The 23,441-nt window shown below is 42.1% G+C and overlaps 1 protein-coding gene across 1 annotated transcript in view; it reads right to left on the bottom strand.

Moving 5' to 3' along the window:
* Positions 1 to 11,344: 11,344 nt before the first annotated feature.
* The window catches only part of CPE (carboxypeptidase E), a 106,182-nt gene continuing 94,085 nt past the window's right edge, over positions 11,345 to 23,441 (bottom strand). Inside the window, exon 9 of the mRNA XM_089670358.1 lies at positions 11,345 to 21,781. Coding sequence (XP_089526484.1) covers positions 21,683 to 21,781 — 99 coding nt within the window. The 3' untranslated portion in view covers positions 11,345 to 21,682. The remainder of the gene's footprint in view (positions 21,782 to 23,441) is intronic.

Consider the following 23,441-nt stretch of genomic DNA (forward strand, 5'->3'; position numbering starts at 1 on the left):
TGTTATTGACTGCTGAGATGCAGTGGTGAGCCTCTCTGTTGCTGCACAGAGAAGCGCAAGATCTGGTGAAGAAGTTCAGTCCTCCTCTCTGCTGCTGACTGCTGAGACAAGGTGGGGGCGGTGATGGGGGGGGGGGGCTGCAACTACAGGAGAAGTGGCAACATGAAATGACCTGGTGGGACAGATTCGGCCTACAGGCCTAGTATTTGACACATGCAATAGAAGATGGACAATCACTCTACTTTATGCTGAGCAAGTAATTGATTCCCATTAGAGGAATTCCAAACCATTAAATTAACCCTGTGTATATTCTCCTTATCCCACCTCTGTTGTAATAGTTTATACATTGTGATAGAAAAAACCCAGTCACATAGAAAGCACATTCCCACTTTTCAATATGAATTACAGGCATATTAAAATGTGGATTTGGTTGTCTCCATCCTCTACACACAGTCATCTCCATCCTCTACACACAGTCATCTCCATCATCTACAAACAGTCATCTCCATCATCTACAAACAGTCATCTCCATCCTGTACAGAGTCACCTCCATGCTGTACCGAGTCTTCTCCATACTGTACACACAGTCATCTCCATCCTTTACTGAGTAACCTCCATCCTGCACCGAGTCATCTTCATCCTGTACAGTCATCTCCATCCTGTACACACAGTCATCTCCATCCTCTACACACAGTCATCTCCATCCTATGCACAGTGTCATCTTCTCCCTGTACAGATTCATCTCCATCCTGTGCACACAGACATCTCCAACCAGTACACACAGTCATCATCATCCTTTACACACTGTCATATCCATCCAGTACTCACAGTCATCTCCATCCTGTACACACAGTCATCTCCATCCTTTACACACTGTTATCTCCATCCAGTACACACAGTCATCTCCATGCTGTACACACAGTCGTCTCCATCCTGTACACAGTGTCATCTCCATCCTGTACACACAATCATCTCCATCCTGTACACACCATCATCTCCATCCAGTACACACAGTCATCTCCATCCAGTACACACAGTCATCTCCATCCAGTACATATAGTCATCTTCATCCTGTACACACAGTCATCTCCATTCTGTGCACACAATCATCTCCATCCTGTACACATAATCATCTCCATCCTACACAAACAGTGATCTCCATCCAGTACACACAGTCATCTCCATCCAGTACACATAGTCATCTTCATCCTGTACACACAGTCATCTCCATTCTGTGCAATCATCTGTCAGCGTGCACTGGAAACAACATTAGGAGGTATACATCCACTATAATGTTGTTTTGCAGCAGAACTCCTGGGGACTTCTCATGGAGCCCTAGGGTTCCACAGAACCCCAGCTGAGAAACACTGCTGTACACAGTGTCATCTTCATCCTGTACGCACAATTATCTTCATCCATTCATCCCTGTCCTGTACACACAATGATCCAGTCATCTCCAACAAGTACACACAGTCATTTCTATCCTGTACACAGTGTCATCTTCATCCTGTACACACAATTATCTTCATTCATTCATCCCTGTCCTGTACACACAGTCATCCAGTCATCTCCAACAAGTACACACAGTCATCCTGTACACAGTGTCATCTCTATCCTGTACACATAGTCATCTATATATATATATAATTTGGGGGGGTTCTAAGTAATTTTCTTGCAAAAAAGTTGACTTTTACAAGTAAACAAAAAGTGTCAGAAAAGGTCTGATCTTCACACTTGTGTTTTGTAGACTACAGTAAGCATAACGTTTTTTTGTACTGCATATATTTGAATTCTGTTTTTTTTTTGTATTCAATTCAGTAATAATTTGTCTTTAAATTGACATTTGCATTTGGTGCAAAAAATAATTTTCTATAAGACTGCAAATTTCGAAATGTGTTCACATTTTTTGCCACCACTGCATACAGTATAAATATTTGCAACAAATAAATATGTTAATGATATGCTTCTTTTAGAATCACGCCCATAATAAATGAATGCCCTGCCCCTAATTAATGAACATGCTCTTTCTACAGTGAAGAATACTTCTCGGGAATATCCGATTGCCTCTCCGGGAATCAGGAAGGAATGTTCTCCCCTGCAGGAGCAAATTTGATCATGCTTTGCTGGGGTTTTTGCCATCCGCTGGATCAACTGTGGGTGTAGGATTATAACTTTTTTTTTTCATTGGTTTGGTTTTTATTGGTTGAACTGGATGGACTTTTGTCTTTTTTCAGCCAGATTAACTATGTAACTATGTAACAATGGCTTTCTGGATACACAGAAAATTCCTAGAGCCACGATTTTGTAGTTTGGATAGACTTGGAACAAGTAAATGTCAAGCATCTGTGGTAGTGAGCCCTTATAGATTGCCAACTCAGGGTTCCCTAGGATGTGGAGTCTAAGCCCCAGTCTTCCCAGGGTTCCTGATGGTGAGGATGAACTTGCAGCAACCTGGAACCAAGTTGCAGCCCCAAGGATGCGAAGATGTGTGCAGAATACAAACTCACGTGTGCAGAGTACAAACGGCAGGAGACAAGAGGAAATCCAGGAGACAAGCCAAGGTCAGGATGGGCCAAACACAGGCACAGATGGTGGACAAAGCTGGGTATTCCAGCACAGGATATACATGTAGTAAGCAAACAGGACCTCAAGGAACTCTGAAGTTGCTCAGGCAACATGGGCTACACTGAGCACACTTATATAGGCAAGCAAACTAGTAGGTGAGCCAGAAAGTGATAGAAAGGAAGGAAATAAAAACCCACAGAATAGAAGGCAATGTCCATAGGTAAACACAGCAAACCCACACATGTGAAAGGAATCATGGTAGGAAAAGCACTGCAGCAAAGAGGTAAGAATACACAGGCAGGCAATGCAGGCTACCTTGTGACAGCACAACCCCCCCCCCCCCCCCCGCTTTACAAAGTCTCCCCACTTTCCAGGCTTGAGAGGAAACTTACGATAAAAAAAGTTTCATGAAGGGGGAGGGGAAGGCAGAAACATCAGCAGAAGGAATCCAGCACCTCCCCTCAGGACCATATCCCTTTCAGTCAGTTAGACACAATTGCCTCCCCTGGAGAATTTGGAATCCAAGATTTGCTTGATTTCATACTGATCCATGGTACTGACTGTAGGAGAAGGACGATAAAGAGGACAGAAAAACCTATTGATGATGTACGGTATTAGGAGAGAAATATGGAAAACATTAGGGATCTTTAGATACAAAGGGAGATGGAGTTTGAAAGTTGGAGGATTAACCTGGCAGAGCATGGTAAAGGAAGCAATGAAATGAGCAGCAAATTTAACAGAGGGACTCACACGGTGATGAACTGCAGCTACTTTGTACTGGGAAGCTGCCAGATGTAAATTCTTGGAACTCACCAGTGCTGGCAGTAGCATGGTTATTGAGGGCAAACTCTGCCTAGGGTAGTAGGTTTACCCAATCATCATGATGGACAGAAATGAAGGCACAAAGATACTGTTCAACATTCTGATTGACCCTTTCAGTTTTCCCGTTAGAGGAGAAGTCCAACTTGATTCCAAAGGATGCAACCAGAACCCTCCAGAAGTGAGCTGTAATATGAGCTCCTCTATCAGAGACGATGTGCGGGGGCATATCATGAAGACAAAAGATTTACTCAATGAAGATGGAAGCCAAGGTGACAGCAGAAGGTAGTCCTGGAAGTGGAGTTAAGTGACACATTTTAGAAAACCTGTAGGCCACCACCCAGATAATGGTGGAGCCCACTGAGTGGGGTAGTTTAAAGATAAAGTCATTTGAGATACAATGCCAAGGTTCATCTGGAACAGGTAGAGGTAAAAGGAGACCTGTCAGAGCAGACATGGGGGACTAGATTACACACAAATGGAGCAAGCTTGAACATATTTTTCAACATCCTTCCAAAGTGAGAGCCACCAGTAATAACGCTGCAGGAAGGCATGGGTACATTGCAGACCAGGATGTCCTGAGAGTTTAGAGTCATGTGCCCATTTGAGCAGCTTGGAGTGAGGGGCGAGCACCACAAAGGTCTTTCCGGATGGGATGCATAAAGACTGAAGATGAGTGGTGGCCAGGATATGATTGCCAGGATTAATAAGTTCCCATTCAAAATGATGAGTCAGCAATGTCAAGTGATCTGGACAAGGCATCAGCACAGGCATTTTTACAACCGGGCCAGATGGTAATATCAAAGTTAAACCTGGCAAAGAATAGAGATCCCATTGCATTTGTCTGGGATTTAAAAACCGGGTGGATTGCAGATACTGGAGGTTCCTATGATCGGTATAAATCAGGATATGATGTGGAGATCCCTCCATTAGATGTCGCCATTCTTGCACTGCCAGCTTGATAGAGAGAAGTTAATGATGGTGTAGTTTCTTTCAGCATCTGAAAATTTCTTAACCACTTCCAGACCGGACACTTTTACCCCCTTCCTGCCAGGGCAATTTTCAGCTTTTAGCGCTATCACACATTGAATGACAATTGCACGGTCATGCAACACTGTACCCAAATGAATTTTTTACCATTTTTTTTAGATAGATAAAGCTTTATTTTGGTGGTATTTATTCACCACTGGGATTTGTATTTTTTTTGCTATGTAAATGAAATGTCCAAAAAATTTTTAAAAAAGTGTTTTTTTTATAAAATTTTGCAAATAAATAATATTTCATCATAAATCTTAGCCAAAATTTATTCCGTTATCTTTTTAGTAAAAAAAAAAATCCAAATTAGTTTATAAGCAAAAATTATAATTTTTAAACATTTTTTTTTTTTTTTTTTAATATTATTATTTTTTATTTTTATTTTTTTACATACTGTCACCCTAGCAGTACAGTGTCACCATGGTGACACTGTACTACTTGTGAGGGGTGATAAAGATTTTTTTTTTTTTTTTACACTGATTGCTTTTACACCCATATAGGATGTAAGGTGACACTGTACTACTTGTGAGGGGTGATAAAGATTTTTTTTTTTTTTTTACACTGATTGCTTTTACACCCATATAGGATGTAAAAGCAATCATTTCTCTTTCTCTCTGTGTGCATTCCTGCACTCATTGAGAAATACAGAGTGAGCTGTGATTGGTCACAGCTTGTCACATGGTACAAGGCTTTTGTGAATAGCCTTGTACCATGTGACCTCTGTGATCATTCACAGATTTCACACATAGTAAGCAATGATGTCAGAAGTGACATCTTGCTTACTACTTTGCATATGATCACTGATTGGCCAATCAGTGATCACATGATCGGGACCTCGTACAGAGGTCCCATCCGACGATCGGTGTTTCACTGTGTCCGGAGGAGGGTGCGGGGAAGCCGTTTATAGACGGCCACCCGACCCTGCAGTGCCACCGTCCGGCCGTTTATATACAACGGCCGGTCGGGAAGTGGTTAAGGAAGAAGGCACAAGGACGGACCTTACCATCATGCATTTGGAGATGAACAGCCCCCACTCCCAAGGATGAAGCATCTACCTCCAAGAAGAAAGGCTGGAGAATGTCAGGACATTTAAGAATAGATGCAGAGAGAAATGTCTTTTTGAGTTGACTGCCTCAGGAGGCCAGGTACTGGCATTAACATCCTTCCAGGTCAAAATGATTGGAACCACCAGCGAGGAATACTCAGGCATGAACAGGTGAAAGAAATTGTTGAACCCCAAGAAGCGCTGTGTAGCTTTCAGACCAGAGGGCTAAGGCCAGTTGGAGAAGGCCTGAAGATTGGCTGGATACATAATCAGCCTTTTATCCGTGACTATGTAACCTAGGAAAGGAGCCTGGGTTTGCTCAGAGAGGCACTTCTTCAACTTTGCGTATAGGCGGTGGTCCCGAAGATGTAGAATAATCATACATACATGCTGATAACTAGTATTCAAATTTGGAGAAAAGATGAATATGTTGTCCAGATACACAATGACACAAACGTATAAGAGCTCAAAAAAAATGTCATTAACAAAGTTCTGGAAGACGGCTGGGGTATCACACAAGCCAAAGTGCATTACAACACAGAGGCGGACTGACAACTCATGGGGCCCCCGGGCAGTAAGAGATAATGGGGCCCCTTGTGCCCCCGCCTACACTGAAGCACACCCACACAATTCCCTACCTACATATTGCAGCTCAACTGCATAGAAGGGGCATTTAAATATTTACTGCAGCAAAGACTGCATGAATGTTCCTGGCTTCTTTCTGTAGAAGCCACTGGGCACTTCCAGGTTTAAAGATGGCTCCCATGTGGGGAAAGTGAAAGAGAAAGGGGAGTGAGAGGATGAAAAAGAGGAGGGGTGAGAGAGAAAGAGAGAGAGAGAGAGAGAGAGGAGTGAGAGAGAGAGGAAGGGATGAGAGAGGAGGGGTGTGTTTTAAATTGGGTTAAAAATTGGGTATGGATTAAAAGGGGTGTGATTAAATAGTGTCTGAGATGACTTATATAGTGCAGAATGAGGTAATGTTAAATAGGGAATGTACAGTGTGGAGTGTATAACAGTAGGTAGTATGTAAAGGGAGGGGAGTGCGGAGTGTATGGCGGTGGGTAGTATGTACAGGGAGAGGAGTGAGGAGTGGATGGCGGTGGGTAGTATGTGTAGGATGGTGTCAGTAAGTGGTGCCAGTAGTTCTTCATTATTATTAGTATTATTTTATTTTTTTTTACAATTTTATTTTTTTTTCAAATTAATGTTTTATTATTTTTATCTTTTTCAAAATGCTTTTGGGTGGCCAGTGGATGGTGTCAGTAGAGCAATGGCGTGGGTGGCAGAATTTTTAAGTATTTTTTACAATTTATTTCTGTATTATTTCTTTCACATTGATTTTGTGGGGGCAGTGCACAGTGTCAGTAGGGAGTGAACAGGGAGCACTACCATATGTTGGGCTGTCATTTGATTGGGATGAATAAACAGAACCTGTTACCCCTTATATCGGTAGGAAGGGAATGAATGGAGGGAAGGAAGGAAGAAAGAAAAGGGAGGGAATGGATGGAGGAAGAAAGGGGAGGGAAGGAAGGAGGGGTGGGAGGAAAGAATGAAGAGAAGGGATGAAGGAAGTAAGAGAAAGAAGAAAAGGGAGGGAGGGAATGGATGGAGGAAGGAAGGAAAGAAAATGGATGAAGGAAGGAATGAAGGAAAAGGAGGGAAGGGAGGAAGTTAGGAAGGGAGGGAGGGAATGGATGGAGGAAGAAAGGGGAGGGGAGGAAGGAAGGAAGGAAGAAAAGGGAGGGAATGGAAGGAAGGAAGTAAGGAAGGAAAAAGGAGGGAAGGAATGGATGGAGGAAGGAAGGAAGAAAAGGGAGGGAGGGAGGGAATGGATGTTGGAAGGAAGGAATGAAAGAAGGAAAAATATGGATGGATGAAGTAATGAAGGTAGAGGAGGGAAGGAAGGAAGGAAGAAAGAAAAGGGTGGGCATAGCTGGAGGGAGAAAGGAAGGAAATGGATGAAGGAATGAAAGAAAGGGAGGGAAAGAAAGAAGGAGGGGAGGGAGGAAGGAAGGAAATTAAAGGAGGGGAGGGAGGAAAGAATGAAGGGAGGGGATGGAGGAAGGAAGGAAGGAATAAAGGGAGAAAGGAAGGATTGAAGGAAGGGGGGAGAGGGGGGAAGGAAGGAAGGAATGATTGAAGGACGAGGAGGGACGGAATGAAAAAATGAAGGGAGGGGATAGAGGAAGGAATGAAGGTAAGCAATTGGAGGGAGAGAATGGAGGAAGGAATAAAATGGATGGAGGAAGGAATGAAGGAAGTTGAGGGAGGAAGGAAGGAATAAAAGGAAGGAGGAAATGGATGAAGGAAGCAAGGAAGGAAGGAAGGAAGGGAGGGAGGGAGGGAGGAGATGGAGGAAGGAAAAAAATGGAGGGAGGGAATGGATGGAGGAAAGAAGGAAATGGATGGAGGAAGGAAGGAAGGAAGGAAGGAAGGAAGAAAAGGGAGGGAGGGAGGGAATGGATGAAAGAAGAAAGGAAAAAAGGGAGGGAAGGAAGTAAGAAAAGGGAGGGAGGGAATGGATGGAGGAAGGAAGGAAGGAATAAAGGAGGGGAGGGGAAGGAAAGAAGGAAGGGAGGAAGAAAGGAAATTAAGGGAGGGGAGGAAGGAAAGAATGAAGGGAAGGGATGGAGGAAGGAGGGAAAAAATGAAGGGAGGGAGGAAGGGAGAAAGGAAGGAAGGAAGGGGAGGGAAGTGAAGGGGGAAAGAAGGAAGGAATGATTGAAGGACAAGGAGGAATGAAGGTAAGAAAGAAAAGGGAGGGAATGGAGGAAGGAAGGAAGAAAATGGATGGACTAGGAATGAAGGAAGGGGAGGGAAGGAAGGAGGGGAGGGAGGAAGGAAGGAAGGAAGGATGAACTATAGGAAGGAAGGAAGGAAAGAAGGAAGGAAGGAAAGAAAGAAAGAAGGTGAGGGATGGAGAACTAAAGGAAGGAAGGAAGGGAGAGAGGAATGAAGGGAAGGAAGGAAAGAATGAAGGGAGGGGATGGAGGAAGGAAGAAAAGAGAGGGAGGGAATGGATGGAGGAAGGTATGAAGGAAGGGGGGGAAGGAGGAGGTGGAAGAAGGAAGGAAAGAAGGAGGGAATGAAGGAAGGACGAAAAGGGAGGGAAGGATTGGAAGGAAGGATGAAGGAAGAGAGGAAAGAAAGAAATGAAAGGAGGGGAGGGAGGGGAGGAAAGAATGCAGGAGGGATGGAGGAAAGGAAGGGGAGAGAGAGAGAGGAGGGGAGAAAGGGAGAGGGAGGGGGAGAGAGAGAGAGATAAGAGAGGGAGGGGGAGAGGAGAGGGAAAGGAAGTGGGGAGGCAGAGCAGATCCTCTCTTCTCTGCCATGGAGGATGGGGGGAGGGGCTGGACACTGTCAGAGAAGATGAGGCATCAGAGACCTGCAAGGGAGGGGGGGCTGAGCTGCACAGAGGGGGGGCACAGGAGGGAAATCTGATGCACAGTCAGGGATGATCGGTGCAGGGGAGGGACAGGGACAGCACCGATCTCCCTGCATGGATTCCAGGGAGGCAGCTGAAAGTTTCTCCCTCCCGTAGCTTTCAGCTGCTTCTTTGAAATCCATGCAGGGAGATCGGTGCTGTCACTGTCCCTCCACTGCATTAAACACCACTCCAGTAAACACCCCGCAACCATGGATAACATGCCTCTCACCTTCCACTGCCCACCGACTCCATCACCAGCACTGTGTCCAGACCCGTCACCCAACTCACTCTGCCACCACCTGAAGTGACAGGGGAGCTACTTCTGGGTTGGTATCTGAGATTGCCTTCTCCTCCGCTCCCGACACTGTCACTGGACAGTGATCCTCTCACGGGTCCCCCTACTGATCCCGGGCCCTCGGGCAATGCCCGAATGCTCGATTGGTCAGTCTGCCCCTGTTACAACATATTCATAATGCCCTTCTCTGGTGTTGAAAGCTGTTTTCCACTCATCACCCTCTTGGATCCTAATCAGACTGTGTGCTCAACGAAGGTCTAACTTTGTGAAAATTCTAAAATTGAAAAGTTCAGAAAGCAAGGGTAGTGGGTACCGATTCTTAATAGTTATGGCATTGAGACCTCTATAATCAATGCAGGCCTGGAGCGTACAACCAGAAGAAGCCAGCCCCAGCAGGAGAATTTGACTTACGGATAAATCCTTTCTGCAGATTTTCCTGGATGTACTCAGACATGGCTTGACTCTCAGGGATGGAGAGAGGGTAGACTCAACCTCGAGGCAGAGTAGTTCCAGGTTGCAGATCAATAGCGCAATTGTAAGGACAGTGAGAAGGCAAACTGTTAGCACAGACAATGGACGAACCTGGGATCAGTACACAGGTAGTCAGGCACAGGATACACAAGTAGCAAGAGAACAGGAGCTCAGAGAACTGTGAAGTTGCTCAGGCAACATGGGCTACACTAAACATGTCTTTCATAGGCTTCTGTTAACTTCTGATTGTCGCCTGCACGCTTTTTGGGGGAGATTTCACCTCACTTTTTCCTTGTGACAGCAGTACAAGAAATGCAGGAAAACACCGACAGATGATGTACCCGTTACACTTTTACTGAAAAACATGTTTTGTTGTAGCCTGTGTCTGTGAGGTAAGATTTAACCTGTATGTATCACCCTGTGATATTTTATTTCAATTTATAATATATGATTTTAATATAGTTGTGATCATATTAACTACAAATGCATGAATGTAACAATAAGCAGTTATAATAATTGATCTTGAGCTACCGGACTGTAATCAGTTCATGGAACCCTCCCCACACAAGTTTAATGGGATCATAAATAAGGGTCAAGATCAGAGTTATTGGATTCAGCATAACATCTCCATCTGCCTTCTATGTTGACTACTGCTTATATACTTCTGTAGAAGGGTAAAATCCCGGTCAGACCATTTGCAGATCAAATAGCCTCATAGGAAACAACACCACCCAGCCCCCCCCTTACCCCCCCTGACATACATATTTTGGTGTACATATACATAGGAGGTGATGCTTAATGTAATGAGGCAGAGAGAATACTTGAGCTCAGAATTAAGGGTACAAATCCAGCTCCCATTGAAGTTGATTATTAGGTAGCCAGAGGAACAACCTGACTGCCAAAGGGTTTTGTATCCATCACTCCACTGGCCAACCCCTTCCAGTGTCCCTCCCCCTATAGTGTCCCTGCTTCTCCTGATTACCCCCCTCTCCCTCCATTACCCCCAACCAGCTTTTGTGGCTCACTCCCCTTTCTAAGGTCACTGTTGGTCTTGACTCAGCTTGCACCCCAGCAGTCATCCCTCTCTACCCAGACCCCTATATTGGGTTTCTGCTGTACATGATGTCAGGCAATAGCCATTTCAATTTTAAATCTGTGCAAATATCGTGTGACAGAAATAATTGCACACACCTCCAATTTATTTTCCAGGGCCTCTGATTATGCCAAATATGATGATTGGGCCTCTTCTACGAAATTGTTTGACCCCCAAAAATGCTGAATTTTACATGCCCAAGGTGGCAGATGGCTAAGGTTAGATAGGCTGCCTTCAAGTACAGGATAAAGCCCCCTCATTTTACAAGTACACGCTGGCTCAGGTGCTAAAGCAACGGGCTCACAAGCCTGATGGAACAACTTTTATCTGACCTGGTCCAGCCAGGGAGCACTGGTCAGGGTCATGGTGATGCCTACATCCATTATGATCATGTGAACATTCCCTAAAACCTATTGGCACTTTAACATCAGCATGAGGATATGTGCATATGTAGGGTGACATTGATGATCCCAATATTATTTCTGTACAAGGCCCCTATGCAACTTAGATCAGCTAATTGACAACTCCTGCCAAAGAGCCAACAGTTTTGAATGGGAATGCTTCCAGATCTATTAAACCACTCATTACACAGACTGAAGTACACATTGTTGGAGTTTAATGTATGTCTGTGATGTGCTTGCGACAAGAATACCTGGCAGTGTAAACTTACAATGGGACATGGCACTCTTTATTAAATTACAGCTTGAAAGTTTGTCTGAACAAGCAGATGTAACATATTTAATCAGTTCACACAATGATCATGTTCAATACAGAGTTGCTGTGCTTTTTCCAGTGTACAAAGTATGTAATATGTATTAAAATGCTGATATGCCACTAGTATGCAATTTTATTAACTAATAATTTAATAGACTGAGTATTTCATATTGCACAGAATATCAGGTAATTACAGCAATGATATAATCTGAGCAGTAACCTCTCTGATACATTCTGCTGTTGATGGATTCACACTACTTTGCTTATTTATTATTATAGTGCAAAGAGCTGTGGTGTGTAGTGGTAACCCACAGCAACCAATCAGAAATGAGCACTTACATTGCTTAACTCTTGTCATTATACACAGCAGAGGATCCTCTTACCATAGCATACCCCTGTAATATGTGCCACAATATGTTCCATAAAATATAGATAGCCCAATGTTATCTTTTTAACATGAGGATTTATAATTTAGAATATGGAGCATTTAAAGTTTAAAATATCTAATCTACATAAAATGTGTTCTTTCAAATGTGTTAACACTAATAACTACTGACTAGTACCACTAATATTGGTGAGACTAACGATGATGATTTCTGATAGGTCACTGTGGGTTTATTATCTATTGATCTACAACATATTAACATATCCTCTGAAGGCTTACAGAGTACACAAAATCATTCCTGCCCTCATGAAGCTTACATTCCAATGGCCTCACAATGATCATATAACGTCACACACTCTTTAGGACCAGTTTCAGTAGAACCTCAATAACCTACCAATAGGTTTTAAAGTTTCAGGTGAAGACCCACACAAGCAAAGGAATAACATATGTTCTATTTGATGTGGATTTTGTACAAGTTGAAAACTTATGGACATTTGCAAGGCTTTTGCCCTCAACATAAGGGAGACTTTCCTGCCTAAACTCTCACTGCTATTTTACTAATGACTACATTTTCTAACCTAAAGACTATGTAGCGCCCTCCTAGTTAGCTAGGTGTGGAAAATGCATGTTGTCTAGCTGAGCAGGTCTAACGGGGGATCCAAAACTCTAGCGACTCCTAAGGACTACAACTGTCACATCCTTTTTTTAATTTTTTATGGACATCTGCTATACAGTTGAAACAACAGTTTAGATGACTTTCATTTTATGTTCTTGTAATGTCATTATTTGGTCATATGTTAGTTCATATCTACTGCTTATTCAGAACACCTTCCTAATCTGGCCTTCAACTGGTCATATCTTTAATCTATATCTACCGGTCAATCATCACAGTTGTCATAAGTGGCCTTCAGCCCGAAGGCAACAGGGGCTTTGAAATTAAAGAAAAAAATTTTAAATATGTACATCTTATTGGCTTTGTAACATGTTATGTAATATCAGCTCATGTCTTTGGGATGTAATCAGTATATAAAAGCAGTATACATCTGTCATAAAATCACATTGATAATCTACATTCATAGTTCTCCCACATGTGGGACACCTTCGCTTTGCATAGCAAGAAGTCTTTGATTTTTATCAAGGGTTGAGTCCATCCAGGACAACATATGTTCTATTGCAGACAAACTGAACCTCAAGACCTCAATGCTAACCACTGTGCTTTATGCCTTTGCCCCTTGGACAGCATTAGTAAATATGCCTATATATGCTCTATTCAGTCTTCTAGTATGAGTTTGCTCTCATCACCAAGGTTAAATCAACAACAGCTGCATAACAGACATAATGGCCCTGATTTACTAATGTGCATAGACACATTTCCATGGGCTAAAGTCCACTTTTCATTGGAGTCTGTCTACTTTTAGATGGCAAAGAAATTTACTAAAGAAAGAGTCTAAAAAGTAGGCTCAAAAGTGAATTTACTAATTAGGCACAATACAGGAATCAGTCTAAAAAAGCAGTTGTGCTAGAAGCACGTCTAACAAAATGAAAAATCACTGCAGAAACATGTTCACATTGAAATTTGCTTACCCAAATATCTGGACTTCACTTTAAACAATATATTATATTGCAAAAAACAAATTTTCAATGGGTAAAAATTAGTTTTTTAAGCAAATTCATGACAATCAAGAACTAGACACTTTTCCGTCTATGCAGGGATAGAAATGAGCATGTGCAGGACACAATTTAGCCATCTGCTGTGGGCACTTTCTTTTTAGACGCTGTTTAATAGTAAATCTCTGTGTGGAGTCCTCTGCAAGACAGCAATCGAGTCCGTCTACTGTGTTTAACAGACAGCACTATTTGTAGCTAGGCATATCTTTATGAATTCTAATTTGACTTCCTTAGTTTTATTGATTCTATTTTTGTTTCTTATCCTTTATAATTATTTCTGTAATGGATTTACATATCTCGAAAGTCTAGATAATATATATTTTGACAGCTAAATTTAAAAATAAAGATCGGCAATTAACTAAAGAAAAATGGCGTGGGTCCCCCCTCCCATCCAGCACGTGGCCTGGTATAGTTCAGGAGGGGGGGCGCTCACTCACCCCCCCCCCCCTTCCTGACCTGCATGCTTCAATAAGGGTCTGGTATGAATTTTGGGAGGGACCCCAAGCCATTTTTTTTAAATTTTGGCGTGGGGCTTCCCCTCTAAATCCACACTAATCCCGAAGGGCTTGGTAAGGATGGGAGGGGGGACCCCACGCCATTTTTTTTATTTATTATGGTGCTAGTTTTTAAATGTAATTAGCAGGTTTTTTTTCTTCACTATAGCTCAGAAGAAAGTGAAGAAAAAAAAAAGGATGGCATTTGCATTGAAAAATCAGCACCGACATACACTTAGTATTGCAAAAAAAAATATAAAAAAATATGTAAACCGAGGCTTTATTTTCAATGGATTTTCATTCGTAAATCAAAAATTACGTTAACCGAGGCATTCGTAAACCGAGGTACACCTGTATTAGTATTGCAATCCTTTGTATTGGGATACATAGAACCAACATACATCTGAATTGGCAACATAGCACAACATTTGTGTCACATTTGAGATATCTGGCTAGTTACACTGACCTTGCCCAGGGACTTAGGGTTGATTCACACCACAGAAATACAGATAAAGACAGAGGCAGAGACAGAGAAGGATTTGGAGGGGAACCCCTACGCCAAAATTTAATAAAATAATGGCATGGAGTCGGGGGACATGCTGATTACAAGTGCGATTTGCAAGACATCTGACACAGATCTCTCTGCAAATCACACCAATAGTGTATTCACTACTTTATAAACAGTTGCAGCTCCAACCAAGTTTGAACCACACCAATATGAACGCTCTAATAGCGGTCACATTGAGCGTGACTTGGCATGCAATTTGCATAACATGCGACTTGCAAATAGTGTGCCAAGTAGCACGCTATTGTCCGCTATTAGAGTGGTAACAAGGTTGCATTTCCCACACCGATATCTAAAGTAGTACATGTACTACTTTTCTGGCGATTTGCATAGATATCTGTGTCAGATGTCTTGCAAATCACAAGGAAATCGTCAACTTCACTGTAAGTCTCACGATTTCCAAATCGGCTTTGATGTGACCGGGGTGTAAGGTCTTTTTATGTTTGATTTCCTGAGTGTTTTTCCGATTTATGGGAAATCCCGCATACTAGCAAATGTGGATTGACATTTTCAGTATAGCTTGCGAGATGTGGTCATGTGACTGCCTTAACTCATGCGATAATCTGGAGTGAATTGTGCCCATAGGGCCAATAAATGTTGCCATGGGTGTCCCCTTCACATCCCTGTTCATTTTTCTGTTGTATGCTGCACAGGTACACTTCACTGTTGCTTTCTTTCTGACTCTGATTTGTGGGGCCTGTATACCAAGGGTTAACGCAGGTGGGAAGAGGATTGGTGTCGGCTAATCAGGTGCAATCACTTTCTCTGATCAAATGAAGGACAGTGGTGGGTGTGGCCTTCATTGGAGGCGTGGTGTTGTTTGGCGCGCTCCAAAGCTAACCTACCTTATATAAATCCTGCAGTAGTGGGTAGTTTGGCCTGGCATAGGCCAGGTTATTTTCAGCAAGTCCTTGCCTGTGGTGGTTTGGGGGGAGGAAGAAGAGATATTGTGCTGAATTGCCCCAGACCCCACTCAGGATGTGTTTTGATGTGGGCTGTAAATGTTTTGCATTTTTTTCCTTCTAAAGTGTGTTTGTGTATTATTATACAATGATTGTGTGTTTATTATCTTTGCATTGTAATCCTAACACATGTCAATGGCGAGATGTGGTCATGTGACTGCCTTAACTCATGCTATAATATTGAGTGAATTGTGCCCATAGTGGCAATAAATGTTGCCATGGGGGGTCCCCTTCACATCCCTGTTCATTTTTTGTAATTGTAATCCTAACACATGTCAATTGCTCTGCTCTTCCAAATCTGCACTTGGCTATAGTTTGCTTGCTTATTTATACTGAAATGCAGTTTTAGGAGAAACCTGATCAGAAATGTATGTGTGGGGGATTTGGGGAGGTGGGAGGTGCTTGTTATTTTGGCACTTTCTTATGTATTTTTATATTGATATTTTGATCTGGAGCCTGTTTTGTGGCTAGATAATCCTACTAAGTGATGTGTGAATTTTATGGCCCTGAAAATGTTGCTGGATTCATATTAACTGTTTGTTTCCTGCTGTAACCCATGAAAGCACTGTTCATTAGAAGTATAATCTTTTAGATTGTAAGCTCTTATGAGCAGGACCGTTCTATTTTAGCAACATCAATCCTGCAAGGTCATGTGGCCTTGTATGGTTTAGGAGGGGGGGGAGCTCTCTCTTCCCCCCTCCTTTCCTGACCTGCAAGGGTGCATGCTCGGATAAGGCACTATTTTCAATGGATTTTCATTCGTAAACTGAAAATTACGTTAACCGTGACGTTCGTAAACCGAGGTAAACCTGTATTAGTATTGCAATCCTTTGTATTGGGATACATAGAACCAACATACATCTGAATTTGCATAGACATCTGTGTCAGATGTCTTGCAAATCACAAGGAAATCAGCAACTTCACTGTAAGTCACATGATTTCCAAATCGGCTTTGATGTGACCGGGGTGTAAGGTCTTTTTATGTTTGATTTCATGAGTGTTTTTCCGATTTATGGGAAATCCCGCATACTAGCAAAAGTGAATTGACATTTTCAGTATAGCTTGCGAGATGTGGTCATGTGACTGCCTTAACCATTTCAATACCGGGCAATTTTACACCTTCCTGCCCAGGCCATTTTTCACGTTTCAGCGCTCTTACACTTTGAATGACAATTGCGCGGTCATACAACATTGTACCCAAACTAAAATTTTATCATTTTCTTCACACAACTAGAGCTTTTTTTTGGTGGTATTTAATCACTGCTGGGGTTTTTATTTTTTGCTAAATTAACAAAAAAAGACCAAAAATTAAAAAAAAAACCAAGTTTTTCTTTGTTTCTGTTATAAAAGTTTACAAATAAATAATTGTTCTTCATAAATTTAGGCCAATATGTATTCTGCTACATGTCTTTGGTGAAAACAACCCAAATTAGGATGTATTATTTAGTTTGTAGGAAAGTTATAGAGTTCACAAACTATGGTATAGATCTGAAAATTGATCAATCCTGAAGTACTGACAGCCAATCTAATTTCTTGAGGTCCAAGAATGTCAGAATAGTACAGATATCCCCCAAATGACCCCTTTTTGTAAAGTAGACAGTCCGACGTACTTCATAAGAGGCATGGCGAGTTTTTTGAAGTTGTATTTTTTTTGTCATAATTTTTTGGAAAATGAAAAAATTAAAAAAATAATTTTCACTATTTTTTTTTTTACATACTGTCACCAGTGCAGTACAGCGTCATCATATAACTGGCATGGCGGTGAACAGGGATACTGACTGGTGACAGTATGAAAAAAAAATATATATACATTTTTTTTTTTATTATTATTATTTTTAATTACATTTTGTTTTTATTTTTTTTAAGATTTTTTTTTCATATTTTACTATGACCATAGTAACATTGTACTACTTTGGGGAAGTGATCAGTATTTTTTTTTTTTACACAATTTGCTTATAGCAAAGAATTACTTTGCTATAAGCAAGCATTTACCTGAATGACATCGATTCATTCAGGTTTTTTTTTTTTTTGTGCTTAGCTGTGATTTGGCCACAGCTAATCACATGACATGTGCATGTGACCTGCTGTGACCATTCACAGCTAGGCACTAGTATACAATGGATGGCATGAATGAAGCCATCCATTGTATACAACTGTCATGTGACCTGCTGTGATTGGTCACAGCAGGTCACATGGTACCAGCAACGGGAGCTGGTACTCAGATCTGTCATCGGCCGTGTCCCAGGTACACGGCTGGTGACAGATCGCGCCGCTGCGCGGCTCTGCAACCGCGCGAACTGCGCATGTGCGGGAGGACGCCAAATGGCGTACACCCCAGAAAGCTAAACCATTTTTGCGGCCGCCAAACGGCTATAGGCCGGGCGGCTAATGGTTAACTCATGCGATAATATTGAGTGAATTGTGCCCATAGGGCCAATAAATGTTGCCATGGGTATCCCCTTCACATCCCTCTTCATTTTTCTGTTGTATGCTGCACAGGTACACTTCACTGTGGCTTTCTTTCTGACTCTGATTTGTGGGGCCTGTATACCAAGGGGTAACGCAGGTGGGAAGAGGATTGGTGCTGGCTAATCAGGTGCAATAATTTTGTCTGACCAAATGAAGGACAGTGGTGGGTGTGGCCTTCATTGGGGGTGTGGCGTTGTTTGGCATGCTCCAAATCCAACCTACATTATATAAATCCTGCAGTAGTGGGTAGTTTGGCTTGGTATAAGCCAGGTTATTTTCAGCAAGTCCTTGCCTGTGGTGGTTTGGGGGAAGGAAGAAGAGATATTGTGGTGAATTGCCCCAGACCCCACGCAGGCTGTGTTTTGATGTGGGCTGTAAATGTTTTGCATTTTTTTCCTTCTAAAGTGTGTTTGTGTATTATTGTACAATGATTGTGTTTATTATCTTTGCATTGTAATCCTAACACATGTCAATTGCTCTGCTCTTCCAAATCTGCACTTGGCTATAGTTTGCTTGCTTATTTATACTGAAATGCAGTTTTAGGAGAAACCTGATTAGAAATGTATGTGTGGGGGATTTGGGGAGGTGGGAGGTGCTTTTTATTTTGGCACTTTCTTATGTATTTTTATATTGATATTTTGATCTGGAGCCTGTTTTGTGGCTATATAATCCTACTAAGTGATGTGTGAATTTTATGGCCCTGAAAATGTTGCTAGATTCATATTAACTGTTTGTTTCCTGCTGTAACCCGTGAAAGCACTGTTCATTAGAAGTATAATCTTTTAGATTGTAAGCTCTTATGAGCAGGACCGTTCTATTTTAGCAACATCAATCCTACGAGGTCATGTGGCCTTGTATGGTTCAGGAGGGGGGAGGGAGCTCTCCCCCCCCCTTTCCTGACCTGCAAGGCTGCATGCTCGGATAAGGCACTATTTTTAATGGATTTTCATTCGTAAACCGAAATTTACGTTAACCGTGACGTTCGTAAACCGAGGTAAACCTGTATTAGTATTGCAATCCTTTGTATTGGGATACATAGAACCAACATACATCTGAATTGGCAACATAGCACAATATTTGTGTCACATTTGAGATATCTGGCTAGTTACACTGACCTTGCCCAGGGACTTAGGGTTGATTCACACCACAGAAATACAGATAAAGACAGAGACAGAGAAGGATTTGGAGGGGAACCCCTTCGCCAAAATTTAATAAAATAATGGCATGGAGTCGGGAGACATGCCGATTACAAGTGCGATTTGCAAGACATCTGACACAGATCTCTCTGCAAATCGCACTTAAGTAGTGTATTCACTACTTTATAAATAGTTGCGGCTCCAACCAAGTTTGAATGACACCAATATGAACGCTCTAATAGTGGTCACAGTGAGCGCGAGGTGGCATGCAATTTGCATAACATGCGACTTGCAAATCATGTGCCAAGTAGCACCCTATTGTCCACTATTAGAGTGGTAACAAGGGTGCGTTTTCGACACCGATTTCTAAAGTAGTTCATGTACTACTTTTGTGGTGATTTGCATAGACATCTGTGTCAGATGTCTTGCAAATCGCAAGGAAATCGGCAACTTCATTGTAAGTCGCACGATTTCTAAATCGGCTTTGATGTGACTGAGGTGTAAGGTCTTTTTATGTTTGATTTCATGAGTGTTTTTTCGATTTATGGGAAATACTGCATACTAGCAAAAGTGAATTGACATTTTCAGTATTGCATGCGCGATGTGGTCATGTGGCTGCCTTAACTCATGCGATAATATTGAAGTGCATTGTGCCCATAGTGCCAATAAATGTTGCCATGGGTGTCCCCTTCACATCCCTGTTCATTTTTCTGTTGTATGCTGCACAGGTACACTTTACTGTTGCTTTCTTTCTGACTCTGATTTGTGGGGCCTGTATACCAAACGTTAACGCAGGTGGGACGAGGATTGGTGCTGGCTAATCAGGTGCAATCACTTTCTCTGATCAAATAAAGGACAGTGGTGGGTGTAGCCTTCATTGGGGGTGTGGCGTTGTTTGGCGCGCTCCATATCCAACCTATGTTACATAAATCCTGCAGTAGTGGGTAGTTTGGCCTGGTATAGGCCAGGTTATTTTCAGCAAGTCCTTGCCTGTGGTGGTTTGGGGGGAGGAAGAAGAGATATTGTGCTGAATTGCCCCAGACCCCACTCAGGCTGTGTTTTGATGTGGGCTGTAAATGTTTTGCATTTTTTTTCCTTCTAATATGTGTTTGTGTATTATTGTACAATGATTGTTTATTATCAAGTTGTATAAGGAGAGATGTTTAAGAGAAGAGAAACAAAGTTGCAAGGAAATATAAACAGAAGGAAAATTGAAAGTTTCAAACTTGTCAGAAGAACAGGACACAGGTAAGATTCACTCCCTTTCCACTTTCTAGTCAGTAGCCAAAATCTTAATTGATTGATCAATATTCCTGGCTCTGACAGAACCCTGAAAATTGATCTCCATCTTTTGGGCATTCACAAATGTCAAGGAGCTTACAATCTAAGGCCAGAAATTCAGTCATATACTAGGCCCAAGTAACCTAACAGCATGGCTTTGGAGTGTTGGCAGAAACACACCCGCACAGTGAAAGCATGCAAACTCCAGACAGGTGTGGCCATGACTGGGATTAGAACCCATGACCCAAGTGCTGTAAGCCCTGTGTGCTAACCACGAAGTCACTGTAACAGACAGAGTTTGAGCTGGAATGTAGAATCGTTACATGATTAAAGAGAATGAAGATATATCATTATATTGGCACATAAAAACGCTAACGGGACAAAGCCCGTACTTGTGCACCACCTAGCGACCATATCCAGCATTGCTCCTAGAAATGTGTCTAACCAGACTGGGTATTTACTAAGGGAATTGTGCCTAAAAAGTAGACTCTTTTCCAATCAGCTTGCTAGACTCTTTTCTGAAGACTGACAGGTCTTAATTGATTGAATTGAGCCTGCCTGAATGTTCAGCATCTGCTGGTAGACTGAATTCTTAGTAAATCAAGGCCAATCTGTTCTGGTATTAACATGTGCTTGTGTTGTTTCGGCTGTATATTAGGATTACTCGGCAGTGTCATCCCATAATAATATAGTAATGAAATGCTAATTTTTTTGAGGTAACATAATGATGTAATTCACATTTGGAAGAAAATAAAATATAAATAAAGCGGCTCAATCTTTTCATATGTACCTTTCTTCTTCCAGGGCCCATTTCTACATACATACTGCCAAGATATTTTTGGCAAGAGCTGTGCTATACTATTGTGTAAACTAGAATATATTTTACAACACATGGCTTGGGCATAGAATATTGCATTTCTACAGAAACAGACATCATCTAACTCTTATGTTGGGTAGAAAATTGAAGCTGTCACTCAGACATTGTCACAGAATTGTTGTGCCAAGTTCTACAGTAACCCTAGCTTAGAGTCTAGCATTTCTAAAGAGTGCAGGTTCATAATTAGATTTTTCACAAAAACAAAGAGAACAGAGGCTGAAAGATCAAAATCACACATTATCAAGTATCTATAGGAATGAGTTTAAGACATGCTTTGGGGAATATTTATGCATTTATATAAACTCATTCCTATACATATATAGTCCACAGTACTGCATACCAACTGAACATATAAATTAATAGAATGTCATTATTGTTTTCTTAAAAATTCAAAGTCTGGGACATCATTTTCCACCATTCCATCAGCTCTTCCTTTTCCTCTTCTTTTCTTTCTGATAAGGACTCCAAATCAAAATCAATCTGTGTAAAAAGAAAAGAGATCTTCTTTGTGGTCAATCAAAAAAAGGAATATGGGAGCAGCAGAGAAATAAGAGCGTGGGAGGAGCAGAGAAAATATATATCACCTCTGGTATTATTCACATCTTGATGCAGAAAGATTTAGAAAGAAACCATGGAGCCCGCTTATAAAGCAGTAGCATGGCTTAACCAAAAACAACACTCCTGTATGAAAAAAAAAACACCTCCACATTTATAAAGCACAGAACAGTGCTTTACAAATATACCATTAAAGTAAAGGCTGAAGGTTTTTTTACCTTCATGTATTCTATGCATGATGGTAAAAAACCTTCTGTGTGCAGCAGCTCCCCCAGCCCCCTCAAAACTTACCTGAGCCTCATCGAGATCCAGCAATGTGAATGACAGTCTCGGCTGTCCCAAGTCTCTGCCTCCTCAATGGCTGAGACAGCAAGTGGGAGCCATTGGCTCCCACTGCTGTCAATCACAGTCAGCCAGCCAATGAGGAGAGAGGAGGCGAGGCCAAGCCATGGCTCTGTGAATGGACACACGGAGCAGCAGGTGCCCCCATAACAGGCTGCTTGCTGTGGGGGCCCCCAACAGAAAGGAGGAGGCAGGAAAGCCTGCGGGAAACCCAAGAAGAGAAGGATCCAGGCTGCTCTGTGCAAAACCACTGCATACAGCAGGTAAGTATAGACATTTTTGTTATCTTACAAAAAAAATTAACCTTTAGAAATGCTTTAAGTACCCTCAAGCAAACAAACCCCATTCGTTTTTAATAATGGCAAGGTAAATTCTGGGATGTCAGATCCTGGTAACACGACCTGTCACAGTAATGAAACTGGGTTCTCCTTCTTTGACAAGATTAGACTGCTTACTGCACCCCTCTAAGCGCCCAGCCAGTGTACTCCAGTGATCCACTACACTCTCTCTCTCTCTCGCATCAGTAAAGCCCATCCCAGCCTACTGTGAAAAAATGTAATGAAAAGACAATGCCCTCCTGACAGCTCGCATTTTAGATTGAGATGGAAAGTGGCCCCAGCCTAGGCTCCTCCCAGGCCACTGACCTGTTTCACCTCAGTGACTATGACTAAGCCCTGCATATCGGGGGCATGACCTGGGAGAAGTCTAGGCTGAAGCCACTTTCCATCTCAATAGAACACATGAGCTGTCAGGTGTGCAGTGTCTTTCCATTATATTTTGCACAGCAGGCTGGGCTCTCTATCACAGAGTATTTTCTAAAGAGTTAGGCAAGCCATAGATGATGCGACTTTCTTTGCAGCAGCCATGGGTCACAGGAAAGAAAATTGCTTGATTCCTCTATCAACACAGTCAGTGTTGATGGGGGAATCCCTCCAACTGAGCTATTGTGTTCTCCCAATTGGGGAGCACAGGGATCTTTCCCAGCAGGGAGAACAGAATGAATATTTCTAGCGGTTATAGCCGCTGGCAGTAATTGCATCCTAAAAATTCTTTGACGTGCTGGTTGTACTCAAGTCGATCAATGGATATACAGTGGGGATTGAAAGTTTGGGCACCCCAGCTAAAAATTTGTATTAATGTGCATAAAGAAGCCAAGGAAAGATGGAAAAATCTACAAAAGGCATCAAATTACAGATTAGACATTCTTATAATATGTCAACAAAAGTTAGATTTTATTTCCATC

The sequence above is a fragment of the Staurois parvus genome, unplaced genomic scaffold (genome assembly GCF_062004578.1).
Source record: "Staurois parvus isolate SC_StPar_1 unplaced genomic scaffold, SC_StPar_1.0 ptg000090l, whole genome shotgun sequence".
NCBI classification, from domain to species: Eukaryota; Metazoa; Chordata; class Amphibia; order Anura; family Ranidae; genus Staurois; species Staurois parvus.